The 16,569-nt window shown below is 47.1% G+C and overlaps 1 protein-coding gene across 1 annotated transcript in view; it reads right to left on the bottom strand.

Moving 5' to 3' along the window:
- Positions 1-16,569, bottom strand: part of B4GALNT3 (beta-1,4-N-acetyl-galactosaminyltransferase 3) — a 60,198-nt gene continuing 43,629 nt past the window's right edge. The window contains exons 7-20 of the mRNA XM_042889969.1: positions 16,496-16,563; positions 15,870-15,948; positions 15,345-15,411; positions 13,528-13,671; positions 12,444-12,553; positions 11,446-11,546; positions 10,085-10,161; positions 8,862-9,873; positions 7,208-7,506; positions 6,703-6,856; positions 5,931-6,003; positions 5,309-5,462; positions 4,500-4,626; positions 1-3,696 (exon numbers count right to left, since the gene is read on the bottom strand). Of these exons, the coding sequence (XP_042745903.1) occupies positions 3,588-3,696; positions 4,500-4,626; positions 5,309-5,462; positions 5,931-6,003; positions 6,703-6,856; positions 7,208-7,506; positions 8,862-9,873; positions 10,085-10,161; positions 11,446-11,546; positions 12,444-12,553; positions 13,528-13,671; positions 15,345-15,411; positions 15,870-15,948; positions 16,496-16,563 (2,574 nt within the window). The 3' untranslated portion in view covers positions 1-3,587. The remainder of the gene's footprint in view (positions 3,697-4,499; positions 4,627-5,308; positions 5,463-5,930; positions 6,004-6,702; positions 6,857-7,207; positions 7,507-8,861; positions 9,874-10,084; positions 10,162-11,445; positions 11,547-12,443; positions 12,554-13,527; positions 13,672-15,344; positions 15,412-15,869; positions 15,949-16,495; positions 16,564-16,569) is intronic.

Here is a 16,569-nt window from a genome sequence, read left to right as displayed (position 1 = left end):
TTGTAGGAAGACCATATATTTATAAAATGTGTGGGAGAACCAGTATATCCCCCAGATCATACAGAGAGGTGGCCGAGAGGTTGTCTAGAAGGCACAGACCCACTTTAAGGCAGATAAGTCAAAGGTACAATCCAGATTTATAACACAAAGCATTGGTACATAAAAAAATGAAACAACTTCAGACAGTCATAGGCAGTGAGAAGTTCATTCCAGGCAAATATTAAAAATGATGACAAAACAAGTCATGTTATTGTTTTCACACAAGGCATTTCTCAGAATAAAAGCTGGCCCCTCACTGTTCACTTTGCTGAGCTATAAAACAACCCCCCAGGCCCACAGTTCACTGGCAATGAACAAGTCCTGCTGATGGAGCCAGCACCCGGCAGTGCAGCCTGCATATGGGGGATCAGGGCCCCCAGCCTGGCCGCATCCTGCTGCAGGGAAGCTCTGTTCTGCACAGTGGCCCATGGTTTTCCTTCCATCCCCAGCCAAGGACCCACCGGAGCCCATGTGGTTGATACACAGGAAATGACAAGCAACTCATTCCCTTCTGCCTCAGGGATAGGACATGGCCAGGATGTACATGAAAGCCAGGAATGTGAGGCAAAACTCACCACATACTCAGGCAAAACTTCTTAAAACTCCTCTGTGACAGAAATGAGAATCAGGAGTCAGCTTCCCTGCCCTGGTGACACCAGGTTCCCTGGTCTTGTGCTTTGGAATATACTGATGGTCGGGACGAGCCCTCTGTGCTGCGGTATGTGACACTGGTGGGCTACCTGGGGATAGTTAGCTGGGCATTGTGGTGGCTTGGCCACTGCCCTGGATGGCCATGTCCTCTCACAGTATGGCTGTGGGACCACCTACTCCTGTTGCTTGTCATACCTCCATTTGAGGGAGAAGAGCTCTGGGTTGTTTCAGAAGAGGGGCAACAGCCTAAGGGTGAAACCTGGCTCTGCTCCCACAAGATTTCTTGCTAGCTATCAAGCCAGCAAGCACACAGCCCATCTTCTTCAGACAACCAACAGCAGTCGCTGAGCTTGTGGACTACACAATAGCCTCTGTCCCCATGAGCTCTCTCCAAGCTCCTCCACAAAGGCTGCCAACTAGTGCCAATTAGTGTTAATCATGTTTACCACCACAATGCTTAAACACCAGCTCAGAGTCCTCATTGTGCTAAGAACAGAAGAACAGTTGTGATGGCAACTTTTACAGTGGGGACACTGGCCTTTAGGAAATTGGATTGAGCAACAGTAGTTCCTTACATGCACACTAAGGAGTTCCCATGAGGTAGGCAGCTCTGGGCTAAAGGTGTGACAGAAGGAGCAGTCACCCAGCCAGCTAAAGCACGGGTACAAAATCTTCAAAACCTGCCAGCAGTGCTGGAGCCAGGATTGTACCCTACTTTCTACTCCAGTCTCTGATGGTTATCATCTCTGGTGAAGAAGAGGAGTTACTCCTATCACAGAAGCCAAGGACAGTGGATTACATCCTGGATGCACATCATTCTCACCACTGTCTACAGAAGAACACAAGCTGTTGCCTTTAGGTACTACAGATTACACCTAAGCCAGATGTGAAATCACAGAGGAGAAATCACCCATCTTCCCTCTGTCTGATATTAGGATCACCAAAAGATTGCCAGCTCTCCCTCAGCAAAGTGGCCATAATGCCATTCTCTGCTTTTTATTCTTATTGTCTACATGGGAAAAGTACTTTCCCTCATTAAAAAGACTGCTCTAGCTTGGGCAGAAGGCTGAAAGCTGTCTCTTCTTAGCTATTCAGTAACTGCATTCAAGCAAAGGCTGCATGGAGCGATGGGCATAGCACTCTCACATACTTCTCACCATAACTGCACACTGCACATTGAAACTTCCTTAAATACAGCTAACTTCATCAGGGACAAAACCCAGACTGAGGCAGCCAGATGATTTGACAAGATTTATTTTGTGTGCCAGAACTCACATGTTCCGTTTTCTACCACAACAGTGGAGCCTGATGGGCTTGTGAAGCACCATGGAACTAATAACAAATATCTATTCTGAATTAGCATCTGTTCCATCAGCCTAAAAGCAAGCAGCTCTAGTACCACTTCAGACACTGCTTGTGTGCTGCACACCTCCATTGCTCACTACTCAACAACTCCCTTCATTGCTGAGAGTCGTGAGGAGCATTCAGTGTCACACTCCCTACAGAAGCATGAGACCAGCAGCAGCCTTTTCAGCTTTGTATGGGGACCCTGAAGCTCCAGTGTAGAGTGCAGTCCTGTAAAATGGTTTTAGAGGTAAAAATCTTACCTTGAATTTACGGTAATTTCAGGGGCTGAGAATTTGCTCTGACATGAGGCTGGCTGTGGACACAAGCTCTTCCCACAGCTTTCTCATCAGTGCAGGCGTGGGTCTGACCATCGTTTTATTCACCTGGACCTCTTCTGCCCTCACTGATCCTTACAACCAATGCAAATGCCAAGTATGGAGAAGCCATCTTCTCCATACTGGGCTCCCAGGGCTGCTCCAAAAGTGAAGCACCAACAGTTGTGCCAGTTCCTCAGACAACACAAACAAGTCTGCTCTTTACGTGAAAGTCGAACTATAACAGGACCTAACTGTTAAGTCTTAATTTATTAAATTAACCTTTAGATACTGCATAAATGTACAGGATTTAGAGAGCAGAAAAATCTGTCTCCTCTTTTTCTGACAAAATCTCAATATATCAACTAATAAAATATTGCCACTTCTTCCCTGTGAGGGTTTCCCTGATATTTTTAGGACAAACATGTATGTCTGTCAGATAAGGCTGCAAAATTCCTCCTGAGATGCCCTCCAAGTGTCTCTGTATAACCCCTCCACTATCCTCAGGCAGTGAATCAATAATTCAGGTAGAGCTGAAACATCACCCCCTGTCACCTTGCTCCACTGCAGGCAAATGTGGCTCTCATTTGGGAAGTGCACTTCAGACTTCATCCACATTCACTGAGCATGTTTTTTCATAACGACTGAAGTGCAAAGCACACAGAAACACCTAAGCATCAGCAAGGTGAAGTGCTTATCAGCACCTCCTCATCCAGAATGTTCTGCGGTCAGCACACGGGCATACGGACACAACACAGTTCAGAGAAAATATTTTGGTCCCCTGTCCGAAAGCATTGACACCAGAGAGATGGGGAAGGGGTTGGGAGGGAAGGAGAGGTTTTTGTTTTTGTTTTTCCTCTTTTTCTTCAAGTATTGACAGAGAAGGTGCATTCCTGTAAAACATTCTGGGCTTAGCTGGGATTTTTGTTTGATATGCACCACACAAGACTCAACAGGAAATATGGCACCTCTCCCCACTGTACCATCCACCAGACTGCATGGCAGGAAATACAAATCCTTCACTGTGTGACAGCTCGCACATATAACTTCCCAAAAGGACACGGATCCCATGCTGGATGCAATGATTCACAAGAGAAGCTCCCACTCTTCTAGCCCGACACTTCCTTCTTCTGTCCCAGTGGAGGCAGAGTTTATGCTCTTGGCTGTGTGCCTTGATAAAGTGCACATCAAGGCAAGATGGTGGATGGTGCTGCCGAGCATCTCTGGAGTTGAAGGCTACAATGTTTTCAGCTGGCGCCGGTTCCACATTCCCCGCTTTGAATGAAACCAGTGAAAAAAGTTTCTCAGGGACAGACGTTCCACTTCCAGCCCGGCCTGTAAGATCCTAGCAGAAAGGAGAAGGGTAAATTGAGGAAAATCTTGATGGCAGCAATACCAGGGAGCTTGTGGGGGATCTGTTTTAAGCAGCCCTATTGTCAACAGATCACAACCCAGCTCAAGAGTCCAAAACAGCTCAGGGTATCTCCTATCCGTAAGTAGGCATCTGATGACACTTTGCTGAGTGTTCATAGGCCCTTGAAAGCAGATTTGTTGGGAACAGGTACAGGCATGCTGCATGTGACAGCTGGCAAGATGGGATTATGCAGGATGCTAGTCTTTTCCTCAGTGATCTGACTGAAAAGAAAGGGCCCAAAACACAGAAGGGCCTGCAAACACAGAAAACTAGAATTTGTACAGCAGGGCATCATATACTTCTCAGAAACTGTAACCCAAGCTCATGATCCTGAAATGTCTCTCTGGCAAGTGCTATTTTGAGTGACTGCTGTATGTTGTATGGAAAGTTTGGGGGACTATAACTGAATCACCATCCACTGATTCAAGAAGATGAAGTCTCCAGGATCATCAGTACTTTATCAGCCATTTGTCCATGGCTAACCGACAGCGTGGCTGGAAAACATCAGAAACACTTCCTCTTTTCCTTTATCAGTGGCTGTAGTGGTATATTTTGGATACACGCATGTAGTAGTCTTGAGCTCTGGACATCCCCAAAGTCTCTCTCTCACTAACCAAGCTTATGGTGGTCTTCACCACCTTCATTTCCTTAGATCCATGCTTTCCAGTCACTGTTCCTTCAGGACCTAATGGGTCTCCTTTCTAAGCACGTGAATGATGACAGTGAATACTCACCTGTCCAGAAGTTCCCAGTCTTCTCCTCCCCAGCGGTCCCGAAACTCTTTTGTATTCATCCCTCCGATCTTGTCCAGATCAGACTTGTATATGCCAAGGAGACCAAACCCATTCACCTCCCAGTAGCCTGAGGACAGCACAAAAGAGGCACAAGCATGTCAGTACTGAGACAGTGTTGATACCAGAGACCCAAATCACCAAGGCAGAACCAACTATTTTAAAGCTTCAGGAAGTCAGAAAGGCTTACAGGCAGCTTGGGTTGTCCTAGCAAAGCCTCTCACATCTCCTGTCTGGCAGCATGATACTTAATGTAAGTGGGCCTTCTCAGGTTCAGGTGATTGTCCCTGTGCCAGGATGAAAAAATATCTACTCAATGGTAATTTGCTTCTGTGGTGCCTCAGGATGACCACCTTTGTCTAACAGAAATCCTATGCTCTCTGTCACTTTTCTCCCCCTGACTTGAATTGCCTCCTCTCACTGCTGGGCTAGCAGCCATACTCAAGAGGCCAGACAGTGCCCTCTAAAAAAAGAGAGAGATGGATAGGAATGACTAAAAGGCGGGATTCCTTAGACAGTCAGATCTACTGGGAGTTCAAAGCAGTGACCAGAAGAAATCATATTCTCTTTGATCTCAAATGCCAACTACCTACCACAGTTCTATGCCTAGTGCTCTCCCACCTGTTGGCACTGGCAGTACATGAAGCACCAGACCTTGACAGCAATTGAGCAGCAAATCCAGGGGCTGCAGACATGTTCCTTCTTTCTCCATTCCCCGAGGTCTGAGCCCAAGAAGCTCCACTCCCTCTTACCATCAGGTGACTGTGGGGACATGCCGCAGTGCAGCCTCATGACCATGGGAGCAAAGGCCATCTTGCCTTCCACGCAGTGCTTCCGGATTGAGTCAATGATTCCAGCTGGGAAGTGGATGTGGAGGTCGCAAAGGAAAATTATGCTGTGTGGATCCTGGAGCCGACCACACCAGTTGGGAAAAAAATAGGGTGACTTTAAGTAAGTCTTTCTTGAAGGACAGGATGACAGAGAGATGGGAGTGAATTAAAGAGCCATACATTGCTAGACTGGAAACTGAAGTCTTAGTGAATGGCGAAACTGCCATCGGCTGCTTTTTCAATGGTAGATATGTTATGACTGCAATCTGAATGAGCCAACTTCATAAAGCTGCTACTCCTGATTTCCTTCCTGTCTCATAGTTCAAGTAAGTAGGGCAAGAATGGCATGGATCACAGGGACTGGTCTCCTTGGAGAAAGGGACAAGATCCTTACTCCAGAGGGACAAGAAACACATCTACATTTTATCTGTTCTGTTGGGCTATTTCCTTTCTTAAAAGCCAGCATGTCCAATATGACAGGCAAAAAGCAGTGCTGGACATACACCAGACATCCTCCTATCCACCCCACATCCCCCAGGCTTACCGTCACGAGGTCTATTCCTGCCTGCAGGCCAGCAGAACGCTCAAAATTCCCCATCAGCTTCAAGTACCGATAGCTGTGGGCCAAACAAGAATGAGAAGTTTGGCATATGCATGTCGATGAGACAGAAAACACTGCTAGCAGTGATACACCATGGGTACCGTGTTGAGGAGCCACCTCTTGCCCCCTGAGCAGAGGAAAAAAGCCATTGTGTGAGCATGCGAGCTCAGCACTACCTCTGTGCCAGTGTGTCCTGATGGTCCTGCCACATATGCAACAAGGATAGTTCATAGCAGAAGTCCTGCCAGCTCTATTTTTGGAACCTCTAGCACTGGAAAGGACCAACCAAGGCTGTTTGAGGTCAGAATACAATACGCCAGACAGCTGTTGCAGCAAGAGAAGTCCCCAGAGGACTCCACACTCATTTCTCACAGCTTTCTTGTCTTCTCTGGCTTAACCCGTCCCCCATCACTTTGACACTTGCTTTCTGTCCTCCCTTGAAAACTTGAAGAAAGCCGAGAGAAAAGACATGCATCTGAATAGATGACTGTGATAGGTATTGCCTTACAGTTTTATAACAATATTCTATGCAGCACACATACATGAAATTATAACAGCAAAATGTGCACATAAACACACAAAGTGTAGATGAATATCATCGTTGGGTTTCTAGCTGCCAGAAGCTGAGGGAGATCAATGCAAAAAGATTTGTAGATCTAGTGCATTTACAGGAATACACTTTTTTGTGTATTTTGTGACCAGACAGCACTCTCACCTGCGCAAGCTAGACCTTTTCAGAGCAGTCTCTATGTTCATGTCATCGCTGCTGTAGTCTGTGATGATGACATTGAAGTAGGGATCCTTAGTGACTCGGAACAGCTCTTCCATGTCAGAGATGAACTGCAGCACCCACCGTGCCTGGTTTTTCACTGGATGTATTGCAAGAGGGAGAGAAACAAAGGAAAACTGATTTCAAAGATGGCATGGCTTTCAGCAAGCAAGGCTTCTTGCCTCCTCTCAAACCCTACCAACACTGAAGGGATGCACAAATAGGTCCAGGCTGAAAACTTGGACCGAAGGGCCCAGAAATGGGTGTGGGTTCTTTCCCAAAATGTGTCGGTGTTTTTCTCTGGGCTTACAAGCCATGGGAGGCTTGGGCCCTATCGTATTTGTGAGGAGAATTAGCTAGGAGACAAAAGAAATCAGAAGTGACCCTAACAACTCTGCCCCTGAAGGAAGAACCAGCCATGCTGTTACTTCAAGTCCCAGGATCTCCTTACCTGGCACCACAAAGTGAACCACAGCACGGTGGTTCCAGGAAAAGCCCTGGGGCCAGCACAGCTCTGGCTCTTTTGCCACAGCCATCAGGTGACGCCGGCGACCCCAAGCCAGGTTCCTCATGTTCCTCTCCTCTTGCTCATCGCCACCCACACCCTGCCAGCCACGAGCAAAGATGTACTCGGAGAAGCGGACGAGACGCTCTCCCTGCTCCAGCAGCTCCAGCTCCAGCAGGTAGCGGCTCCCTCGCATGCGGTCCTGGCGTTTCTCCACATTCACGATACGCTGCAGCTGGAACCGCCTGCAGGAGATTCAGCCAGGATGGGTATGTCCCCTGTACATGGCCCACTCTCCCACCTTCACCCTACTTGGCTCATTTTGCTCTGCCGGCTGTTTCCTCCTGGGCTAGCACAACTCTTTTTGTCCCCAGCTTTCCCCCACGGGATGATTTAGCACCTGTTTCCTAAATCCGTAAGCACGTGGGATTAGATCTGGGATCCCAGCCAAGAGAAAATAGTTGGCAAGGGGAATGAAATAAAGGTGACACTGAAAACAACAAATGTGTCTGAATGACTGTGGGGCTGGTAATAGCGAGTGTACTCAACACCTCTGTCAGAGATCTTGGCACGGGAAGAATGGTTGGGTTGGTGAAGGTGGCTGATGACAGCTTATCAGACGATAACAAGGAGTAAGACTGAGCGATCATACAGAAAAGACTGGGATGAGCTGTAGGTCCAGAATGGCCATAATGGGATGAAATGCAAGGTGATGTCCTGTCATGTAATATGAAATGGATGCTCATCAGTTAAAAGTGCTGAGAAAACCATGAGCGTACTGATCAGTTACACTGTGACTGTGACTGATGTGACCCCAAGAAAAAACAAACACAATCTAAAGATGTAGCATGAGAGCTATTTCTGGGAGTTGAGAAGTAAATAACACCATTCTATGTATTACTCAGAATACTGTTCAGGAGAATTAACCAAAACTGAAACCAGTGTGGAAAAGAACATACAGAAAAATCACGGAAATATAGGCCAATTCATCAAAAAGGTTGAGGAAAGCTGGAGACTAATAGAAGCTCTTAGGAGGTTTTTTCGTTCATTTGCCAGAAAGGTAATCAAAGATGTTTAGTTCTACAGTGGAAATGCATATGTTCAGATAAAGGTTAGGGTACTTGGTTGTTTGTGAAGTCAGTGTGCTGATTCACAATTTCTGACAAGTCCCTTCTGATCCTATGTCCTAAATGGTACCGGGTTCACAAATTGAGAGGTAATAGGCATTAAACCACAAGCATGAGGAGCTCCAGTCCTAATTTGTATCACTGAGGTACCTTAATCTACAGCTGACAAAATGCTTCTACATGCTCTCAGTGCGTACACAGTGCAAGGAGGAAAACAGCCATGCACCAGTGATGCCAGCTGGACTGAAACCTCCAGTCTCTCACATTTACAACCACTGGCTGTTGGAGGGTGATAGTCAGACCTGGACATGATCTAGTACCCAACATTCCCATTTCTCAGCTCAGAGAGATCTTCTGGTTTTTACATAGAATCCTTGTCTGAAGTTTTATCTCCCACATCTAGTTTATCCTTTGATTGATTCTAGTTGCAAACAATACGTACACAAGCTCCAGTTTTTCACACTTTGCCTTACCCTTTAATCCTTTGGTTGAGCTTCTTGAGGAAGACACGTGTGACTTCCAGGGCTTCCCTCTCTTTCAGCAGCAGGTTTCCTGATGTGTTGCACTTCAGATCAATCCAGTCAGTGCGCAGCACATGGAAATCCAGGTTGCTTGCACTGAAAGTCTGCTCCCAGTTCACCAGCTGGTCAAACACTGGTACATAATCAAAACCCTCTTCATCCTCCTCCTCTGGCTCCCCATCCACCTCTTCTTCTTCCTCTTCTGCTGCCACCTTCTCAGGCCTAGACTTGCCCTTTGCAAGAGATGCCACCTCTGTCTCTCCCTTGCCCGCATCCCCACCAGTGGCCCTCTTCTGCTCAGCCACGTAGGCCTCCACTTGGTTCAGCCACTGCTCCAGCCGTGGCGGGTCCTTGCTGGGGCCAGCAGTATCCACAAGGTGCCTGCTGGCTTTGCTGGATGCTGGGCCAGCTTTCCTAGCTTGCTTAGTGCCTGCTGGCTGCAGGCTATCCTCCATGATGCTGAGGTCTCCTCGAGGTCTCAGACCTTCGGAAATCCTGACCCCTGAGTCCCTGGGGCTGCTGAGAGGCTGCTCCCTTTGAGACCTGCTCCTAGAAGGAGGGTTCTCCTTTTTGGCAGGTGCTCTGCCCTGGGCGGCCCTGGCATGCTGCGGAGGGCTTCTGGAGTTGTCTTTGACTCCAGCTTTTAAGTGAGGTCTCTTTGTCACCAGGTTTCTCTCTGGGCCAGCTCGACTGAGGCTTTGGTTGGCAGGGGCCAGAAGGGCTGTTTTGACACCAGACTTTTTTGTCCGTCTCCTTTGTGTCACCTCCCCTGTGTCACCAACAGAGAGGAGCCGCCGATGCTCCCGGAGGGAATAGTCCTCATAGACACGATCGCTGCCCATCACTGTGCCAGGAGCAGCACTTGCTGGTTCTGCCTGCCGCATGTTGGAGTGCGCAGGGGAGACAGTGCTCTCCACATCCTGCTCTCCATACTGCAGGTCATCCAGGTTCCCCTCCTGAAAGCCTGCAGGAATAATCACAGTTACATCTCTGGCATCCATCTCCTAGAGTGCATTGCTTGGCCTCCCAGACTGCCCTTAAGAAAAGTGAATGTGGCAGGAAATACTTTCTTCCAGTTGTGGCACTCCGGCAGGGAAGGGCTGTGACTTCCTTGCCATGGAAAGTCAACAGGAGGATAAAAGGCTCCTCCAAGCTCTGATATTAGGGGGTCCTACCTGGTTGCTCAGTCTTGTCATCAGAGTCCAGGCTCTTCTCTGTCCGGTCCATTTTTATGTACTTGGAGAACCCAAATCTGCAGAAGGAAGGACATCAGCTTGATCAAAGTTATTTTGCCCTCTTCAACTAAATTCTAGCCATTGCTACAGAGGAGATGGTCAATTACTTTGATTATACCTCCTTTCATAGCAAGTTATAAGCTACCATCATCACTTTCAGATATTGGGGCAATCAAGATCTTACTGTCAAAAACATCAGCTTTCCTGGGTTATCATTCCAGTTTCTCAGACATTTTCTTGAGTGCTGCGCCATGTGCACAGGAGGAAATTCCAACATAAGGACACTGAAATGCTCCTTTACCTTCTCTTCTCCTTAAAGCTCAGATCCAGTGTACACAGTGTGCACTTACAAACTGAAGTCACTGTGCTACTGAAGTGGCTCAGACAAGTAACTGCAGCGATCTCCCTCTCTTTTCTCCCATACCGCCACTGTGGTTTGTGTGTTATGTCAGCCCATTGTATGCTTGTGCTTCAAGCTTTTGGGAGGGATTTCCCTTGTTGCATCATTTCCTTCCATGTGTGCTTGATGACAAGCAGAATAAACTCCCCCTTCCCAAATGCTGTTACAATACAAACTATTTGTCAAGCAAAAAAACTTGAGGTGCATGTGCCAGCCCACAATAGCCACCTTCTCCATCCTTCACAATGGGCCCCAGGCCCAGTAGATCTCTCCCAAACCTACAATACAATCTGTCTTTCCAGCCCTCAAATAGGAAGATGAGCACAAGGAGGCCACCATCAGCTATCTCACAGGAAAAGCAACCCTCCTTATCCTGCAAACAAGTCCTCCTGAAATGAACAGAATCCTCACACAAGATGCTTGTTTCCCTGTGAAGCAGGGAGCATGCACATGGTGGTTTTCTTGAAGGGCCATCACTGGAGCAGGACTCCAGTAAAAGTGAGCTGCATGTTTTCATCCCTCCCCCCGAGATGTCTGGTTGTGAGTAAGGCTTGGCTTCCACTGTGACAGCCATTAGGAGGCTCCAGATGCTGGCATGGAAAGTTTGCTGGCAAATACATTCCCTGATGTACTGGAACAAATATACTCTGACCCAGCTTCCTGGTTAATAGAGCAAGAAAAGTAGCAGCGGTTTTTCTTTGAGACCTAAGCACAATTTCACTTAAAGGAAGCACTGGCTATTGAAAGAAACTATAAATGCTTTAATGTTTTACAGGACTTAAGGGACCTTTAAATAAAGAGAGTCCCAACTAAATGAATATGAAATTCCACTCTAATTCCAGCCTTAAAACTGTCTCCTCCCATTCTCGCTGCTAATAAACGTCCACTTGCAGCATCCTACCTTTCCAAGTAATACGGGTTTTCCTGATAGAAGCATTTGTTTTCTTTCTCCATATGGCTCAGACGGCTGTAATCATTGGGGTAAACGAAGGATAAATGAATCTGGGAAGAAGGGAAGAAAAATAAAGGAAAAGCCCCCATCAATGCCAGATATCATTCATAAGGTGACCCAGACCCGATTGCAAGGTGAGCTGCCTTTTGGGGAAGGAACAAGCACTGCTCACTATATGCCTCTCAAAGGCACCCAGTAGCAGACTGTGAGTAGAGACTATGGAAATGAAAAACAAAAGGAAGAGTGATGGGCATCTGCTGGTCCATCTCTGCAACTATGTGTTGAAATCCTGTAACAAAGCAAGAACTAGATGGGATAGTCCAACTGAGGAAGTGGAGGAGAACACGGGAGCCCAGAAAGTGTGTGAGGTCCGCCCCAGGCAAGGCTGAGGAAGCCATGGTCACCCAGGGTGCAAGTCCCATGGGAAGTGTAGGCTTGAACTGGCACCAAGGGATAGCAAAGCAGACTGGTGATATGCTCCCAGTCCCACTGGCTCTGCCAGGCCTCAGCCAGTCTCCTCTGCTACGAAAATGAGTGAACTTTGCTATGCTGCATGTTCACAAATGTGGGTCCTACCTCAAGGCCAGTTTGAAAACTCTTCTGGGCCTTGGTCCATGCACTCTACACCTCCCCAGGGAATGAAATCCTCAGCCATGACAAGTCTCCATGTGAAGGCAAGCTCAGAGCTTTTGCTTGAGGTCTGAGGGGCTTTGTAAGACTCACACACTTGTCTGCCAGCGAGACCAGCAAGCAGTGTGTAGCACTTATCTCCCTTCTCTTGCTGTTAACCTCTGCCATGTATTGGGATGCTGAAGACCTGAAGAACAAGTGGTCACATCTGCCCAGGATCTTCATACAGGAGGTACCCACGGAGGCCCATGAATAATCAGGTCTCCCTCCTTCCTCCTTAACCCTGGGTAAGTGCTGACTCAAGGAATAAAACTTACAAACTGGAGGCCCTGGTAGCGCTGCAGAGGGAACCCATTCACCAGGTAGCTAGGCTTGTATGGACAGTCTGGCAGGGCTCGGCGCAGGCGTGACTTGCTGAGCAGAGGCACTGAGAAGAAAAAATGTAGGCAAGCATTGCTGGAGAAACCCTACTGCAATTGATGCACCAACCTAGCTATTTCAGTGCCCAGCTTGTACTTAACTATATGAGAGGTTATCAGATAGAATCATAGAATCATTAAGGTTGGAAAAAGACCACTAAGACCATCTAGTCCAACCCCAATCCATCACCACTATGCTTGATATCCATATCTCTCAGCGTCACATCCACACGATTTTTGAACACCCCCAGGGATGGTGACTCCACCACCTTCCTGGGCAGCCTGTTACAAGGCATCACCACTCTTTCAGAGAATATTTTTTTTTCTAATATCCAATCTGAACCTCCCCTGGGGCACCTTAAGACCATCCCCTCTAGTCCTATCACTGTAACTTGAGAGAAGAGGCCGAAACCCACCTCACCATAACCTCTTTTCAGGTAGCTGTAGAGAGTGATAAGGTTTCCTCTGAGACTCCTCTTCTCCAGCCTGAGCAATGCTGGTTCCCTCAATCACCATAAGACCCGTGCTCCAGACCCCTCACAGACCTGTTGCCCTTCTCTGGATGTGCTCCATGGCCTCCGATTCTTCTTACAGTGAAAGACCCAAAACCGAACCGAAGCCTTGAAATAAGGCTTCACCAATGCAAGTACAGAGTGGTGATCCTGCTGACTACACTATTTCTGATACATAAAGTGAAACATCTTTTAAAGTTCATGTATTCATCTTGTTCTACAGCACTTGCACTAAAATATGCCTGGAGACACCGCATAAATTCGACTCCAAGAAAGAAGAGATGGGTTTACTCTGTGTTTTGTCTCGTACCCTACAGCGACAGATGCTGCACGCTGCTCCCTGCTCCCCTGTGAAATAAGGAGGGTGGCCTTTGATAACCATGGCGTAGGAGGACAATTTTGCTCAGCTGTTTGCCTGCATGTGCTGAGACAGGCTGCAGCTGCCTTCTCAACTCCCTTGCAAGTCTTACCTTTGTAAAGAGTGTCCCGGGGGTCAGGCTTCAACATGTCAGCAGGGTGTGCCTTGCCTCCCGTGTCATCAGCAGCCCGGCTCTTGTGGCTAGCCAGAGTCTGCGGGATGTGCCCAACCTCATCCATCTTTAACAGTGTCTCATCTAGAAACCAAAGAGAGAACAGAAGGGGGAGGAAGAGCTCATTCATCCCTTGTCCCAGGCAGCAATTTTCCCCAGCATCAGCCCTTCCAAATGGTATTGCACAATTGTAATGCCTACATGGTACTCATCAGGAGCTTCAACAGTGCTTGAGGGAAAGAAAGGCTCTGACCAGGAAAGCTGGAGATACTGAACACAGCTATCAGCGAAACCAAACAAACACAGTGATGAGTGATGGCTGGAAATTACCTTGTGAGAGGACATGCTGGCAGTGCTGTGCTGCAGACACCTCAGCCTGGCAGAAATTACTGGTCACATTTGAATTATCAGCATTAAATTTCTTTTATACGTAGACAGAAAATGTTGAACAGGAGGAGAAAGCTGAGAAATGGAAGCTTCTCCTGTGCTGGAAAATGAGTGAGACCCTGGGGTGAGGTTTTCAATGCCCTAGGAGGTTGGTGCTCCAGCAAGGTAATGAAAACCCATGGTAAGCCAGGAGCAATGGGAAGCACAAACACAGGATTAAGTATTGGTTATGCCTTTTCCTGAGTGCTGCTGCCAGATTTCATGTCTCCATGGATCTGGCTCTGAAGTGAGCAGAACTGAGTTAATATCTGCAAATGTAATAAATAAATATCATAAATAAATAATAAATAGCATGCTGCCAAGGGCACTGGGGTTGCTGTTAGCAACTTTTGGGTACTGAACAACATGGAAACCTCAGAAGAATGGGATAATATATGATACAGCCACAACGCTGAGGTGGAAGAAGGAACACTGTATGGGAGAGTGCAGCGCTGCGCCAGCCATGAAGGGATCTTCTGAGCTGCAAAGCATTCCTTCTACAGGCAAGCAATAAACAGAAAAAAACAGAAGGAGAAAGAAAGATCTGACTGAATACCTTGTCCTGGCCAAATGGCAAGTTTCAGAAAATGCAACAGCAGGTTGTAATCCAAAACACCATAAACAGATGTCTAGATTACATCATGGAGTCTTCCATAGGCAAAAGCGTTAGCACAGAAAAAATACCAGACATATTGGAAGCTACCAGCAATAAGTACAGAAAGGGGGAATGCTGGCAGTGGAAAGTGATACTGACAAAGGTAGATAAGCAAAGGAGCTCCTTAACTGATAAAGGCACCACGTGATATGCTGAAAAGGGTTTGCAAAACAGGAGGACTGGGCTGACATGTTAGCTGCAGCCTGGAAGCAACCTGAAAAGACTTAAAGGAAGCACTGAAGAAAGCAGCTATGCCTGATACCTCTAGATGTGTTCAACTGTGTCCAGCATCCTGAGAGAAATCTGCTGGAGATGCTCCAGTGGCCAGCACATCCTCATGGTTCCCACGTTTTGGGCTCCTACATTCTTCCATAGCTTTCTGCACAAGCAACTTTCATCCCATGATACTCTTGCATATCAGTTTCCCTCACTTTTACAGACTCTCTTCCTTATCATTTCTCTATCATCTAATCCTAATTCCAGTTCTCCTGTATTTAATAATGAGTCACACACACTTGTTCAGAGGTCTCTCTCCTGACCTGTCTGCATTTCTTTCTTGTAATGATCTGTACACAAACTATTTGCCTGCATAGACTGTGATTCAGAGCAAAACACTGATGATAAGTTTTGGAAGAATGGGGAGGTGCTCAAGAAAACTTGTTGTGAATATACTTACTAGCAAAAAGGGAGAGGTATTGGGAGTCAATGACTTTGAACTTGGCATCTGGGTCATTCAGTTTCCACTGGAACAGAGAAATGCATTAAGTGCATGTTGTTAAGCATTTAACCTGAAAACCTGCACAAAAGGAACAGATACAAGGTGGCGTTCTTTCACTAGATGGGCCCACAGCTTTCTTCTTCTCCCTACTACAACAATTTACCTAGCAGCAAAAGACTGGGAATAACCTGAAATTCCCCTGGATTCGCTCAAAGCAGGAAAGGATAAAGAGAAGCAACAAAGACCAGAAAGCAGAACTGTCCCAAGCAGAATGGTCCTAACATAGCTAGGGTTGTCCCACATAGAAGTAGGTAGGACTCTGGAAGGGATTTGGTATGTTCACCTCATACAAAGAGGATAGGGGGCCTGGGAAGGGAGGGAAATAATTATAAACTTAATTCCCAAGATTCAAGAACCACATATATTGTACATAACATATCCATTTGCATAGAGCGTACAACATGGCCATTGGCATAGACTCACTGCTACTTCCACATGGTCTGTCCCTTTGTCATCCTGCTTGTGCAGCACCTCAAAGTAGTACCTGCCTGAGGCTGACAACCTGTGAAAAACAACATGTCTGTCACCAATGGCATTAAGGAATATTTCTTCTTAGCTTGCCAGCAGACAGTGAGTGGAGAACACCTACATCCACGAAAGAACCTAATTCTCAGGGTGAGCAGGACTGGGATTGCCAAGAAAACTCAGATGCTGGCAGCTAGATAGGTGGCTTCCCTGGTGCGTCTGAAGCACTTCAGACCCTTCTCAGATAATTCTGAACAAATCCCTTTCAGCCCTGTCTGCCAGGTTTTGGCCTCTGGGAAACCTGGGCAGTTCCAAGGCAGGAAGTTCGGAGTACAGCTCATAAAGAGGAGTCTGGATTTGCTGATGACTGTCCTCCAGGGAAGAAAAAATCAGCACTGCATTTCTGCTGCAAGCCTGTAAAGCAACTGGCACAGATGCAGAAGTGTCACTTGAGCTTTAGCAGACCCCATAGTAGTTTCTATCTCTATACTGTTAAATTCTTCAGAACAAGTTTTATTTCATTTTCCTGTCACTTCCTGACCATGCACAGAAGTGGCTGGAAGTGAGAGACTCTGCTCACTCACCTCACCACCTTTGACTGCTGGCTCCAAAATTTTCCAAACTCCCCCGGTGCTGTCCACTCCTTCCCTGTCTGAGA

This window comes from Lagopus leucura, unplaced genomic scaffold, assembly GCF_019238085.1.
Source record: "Lagopus leucura isolate 7727_CA_CO unplaced genomic scaffold, USGS_WTPT01 Super-Scaffold_100159, whole genome shotgun sequence".
Lineage (NCBI taxonomy): Eukaryota > Metazoa > Chordata > Aves > Galliformes > Phasianidae > Lagopus > Lagopus leucura.
This window is presented reverse-complemented; position numbering and strand designations above follow the sequence as displayed.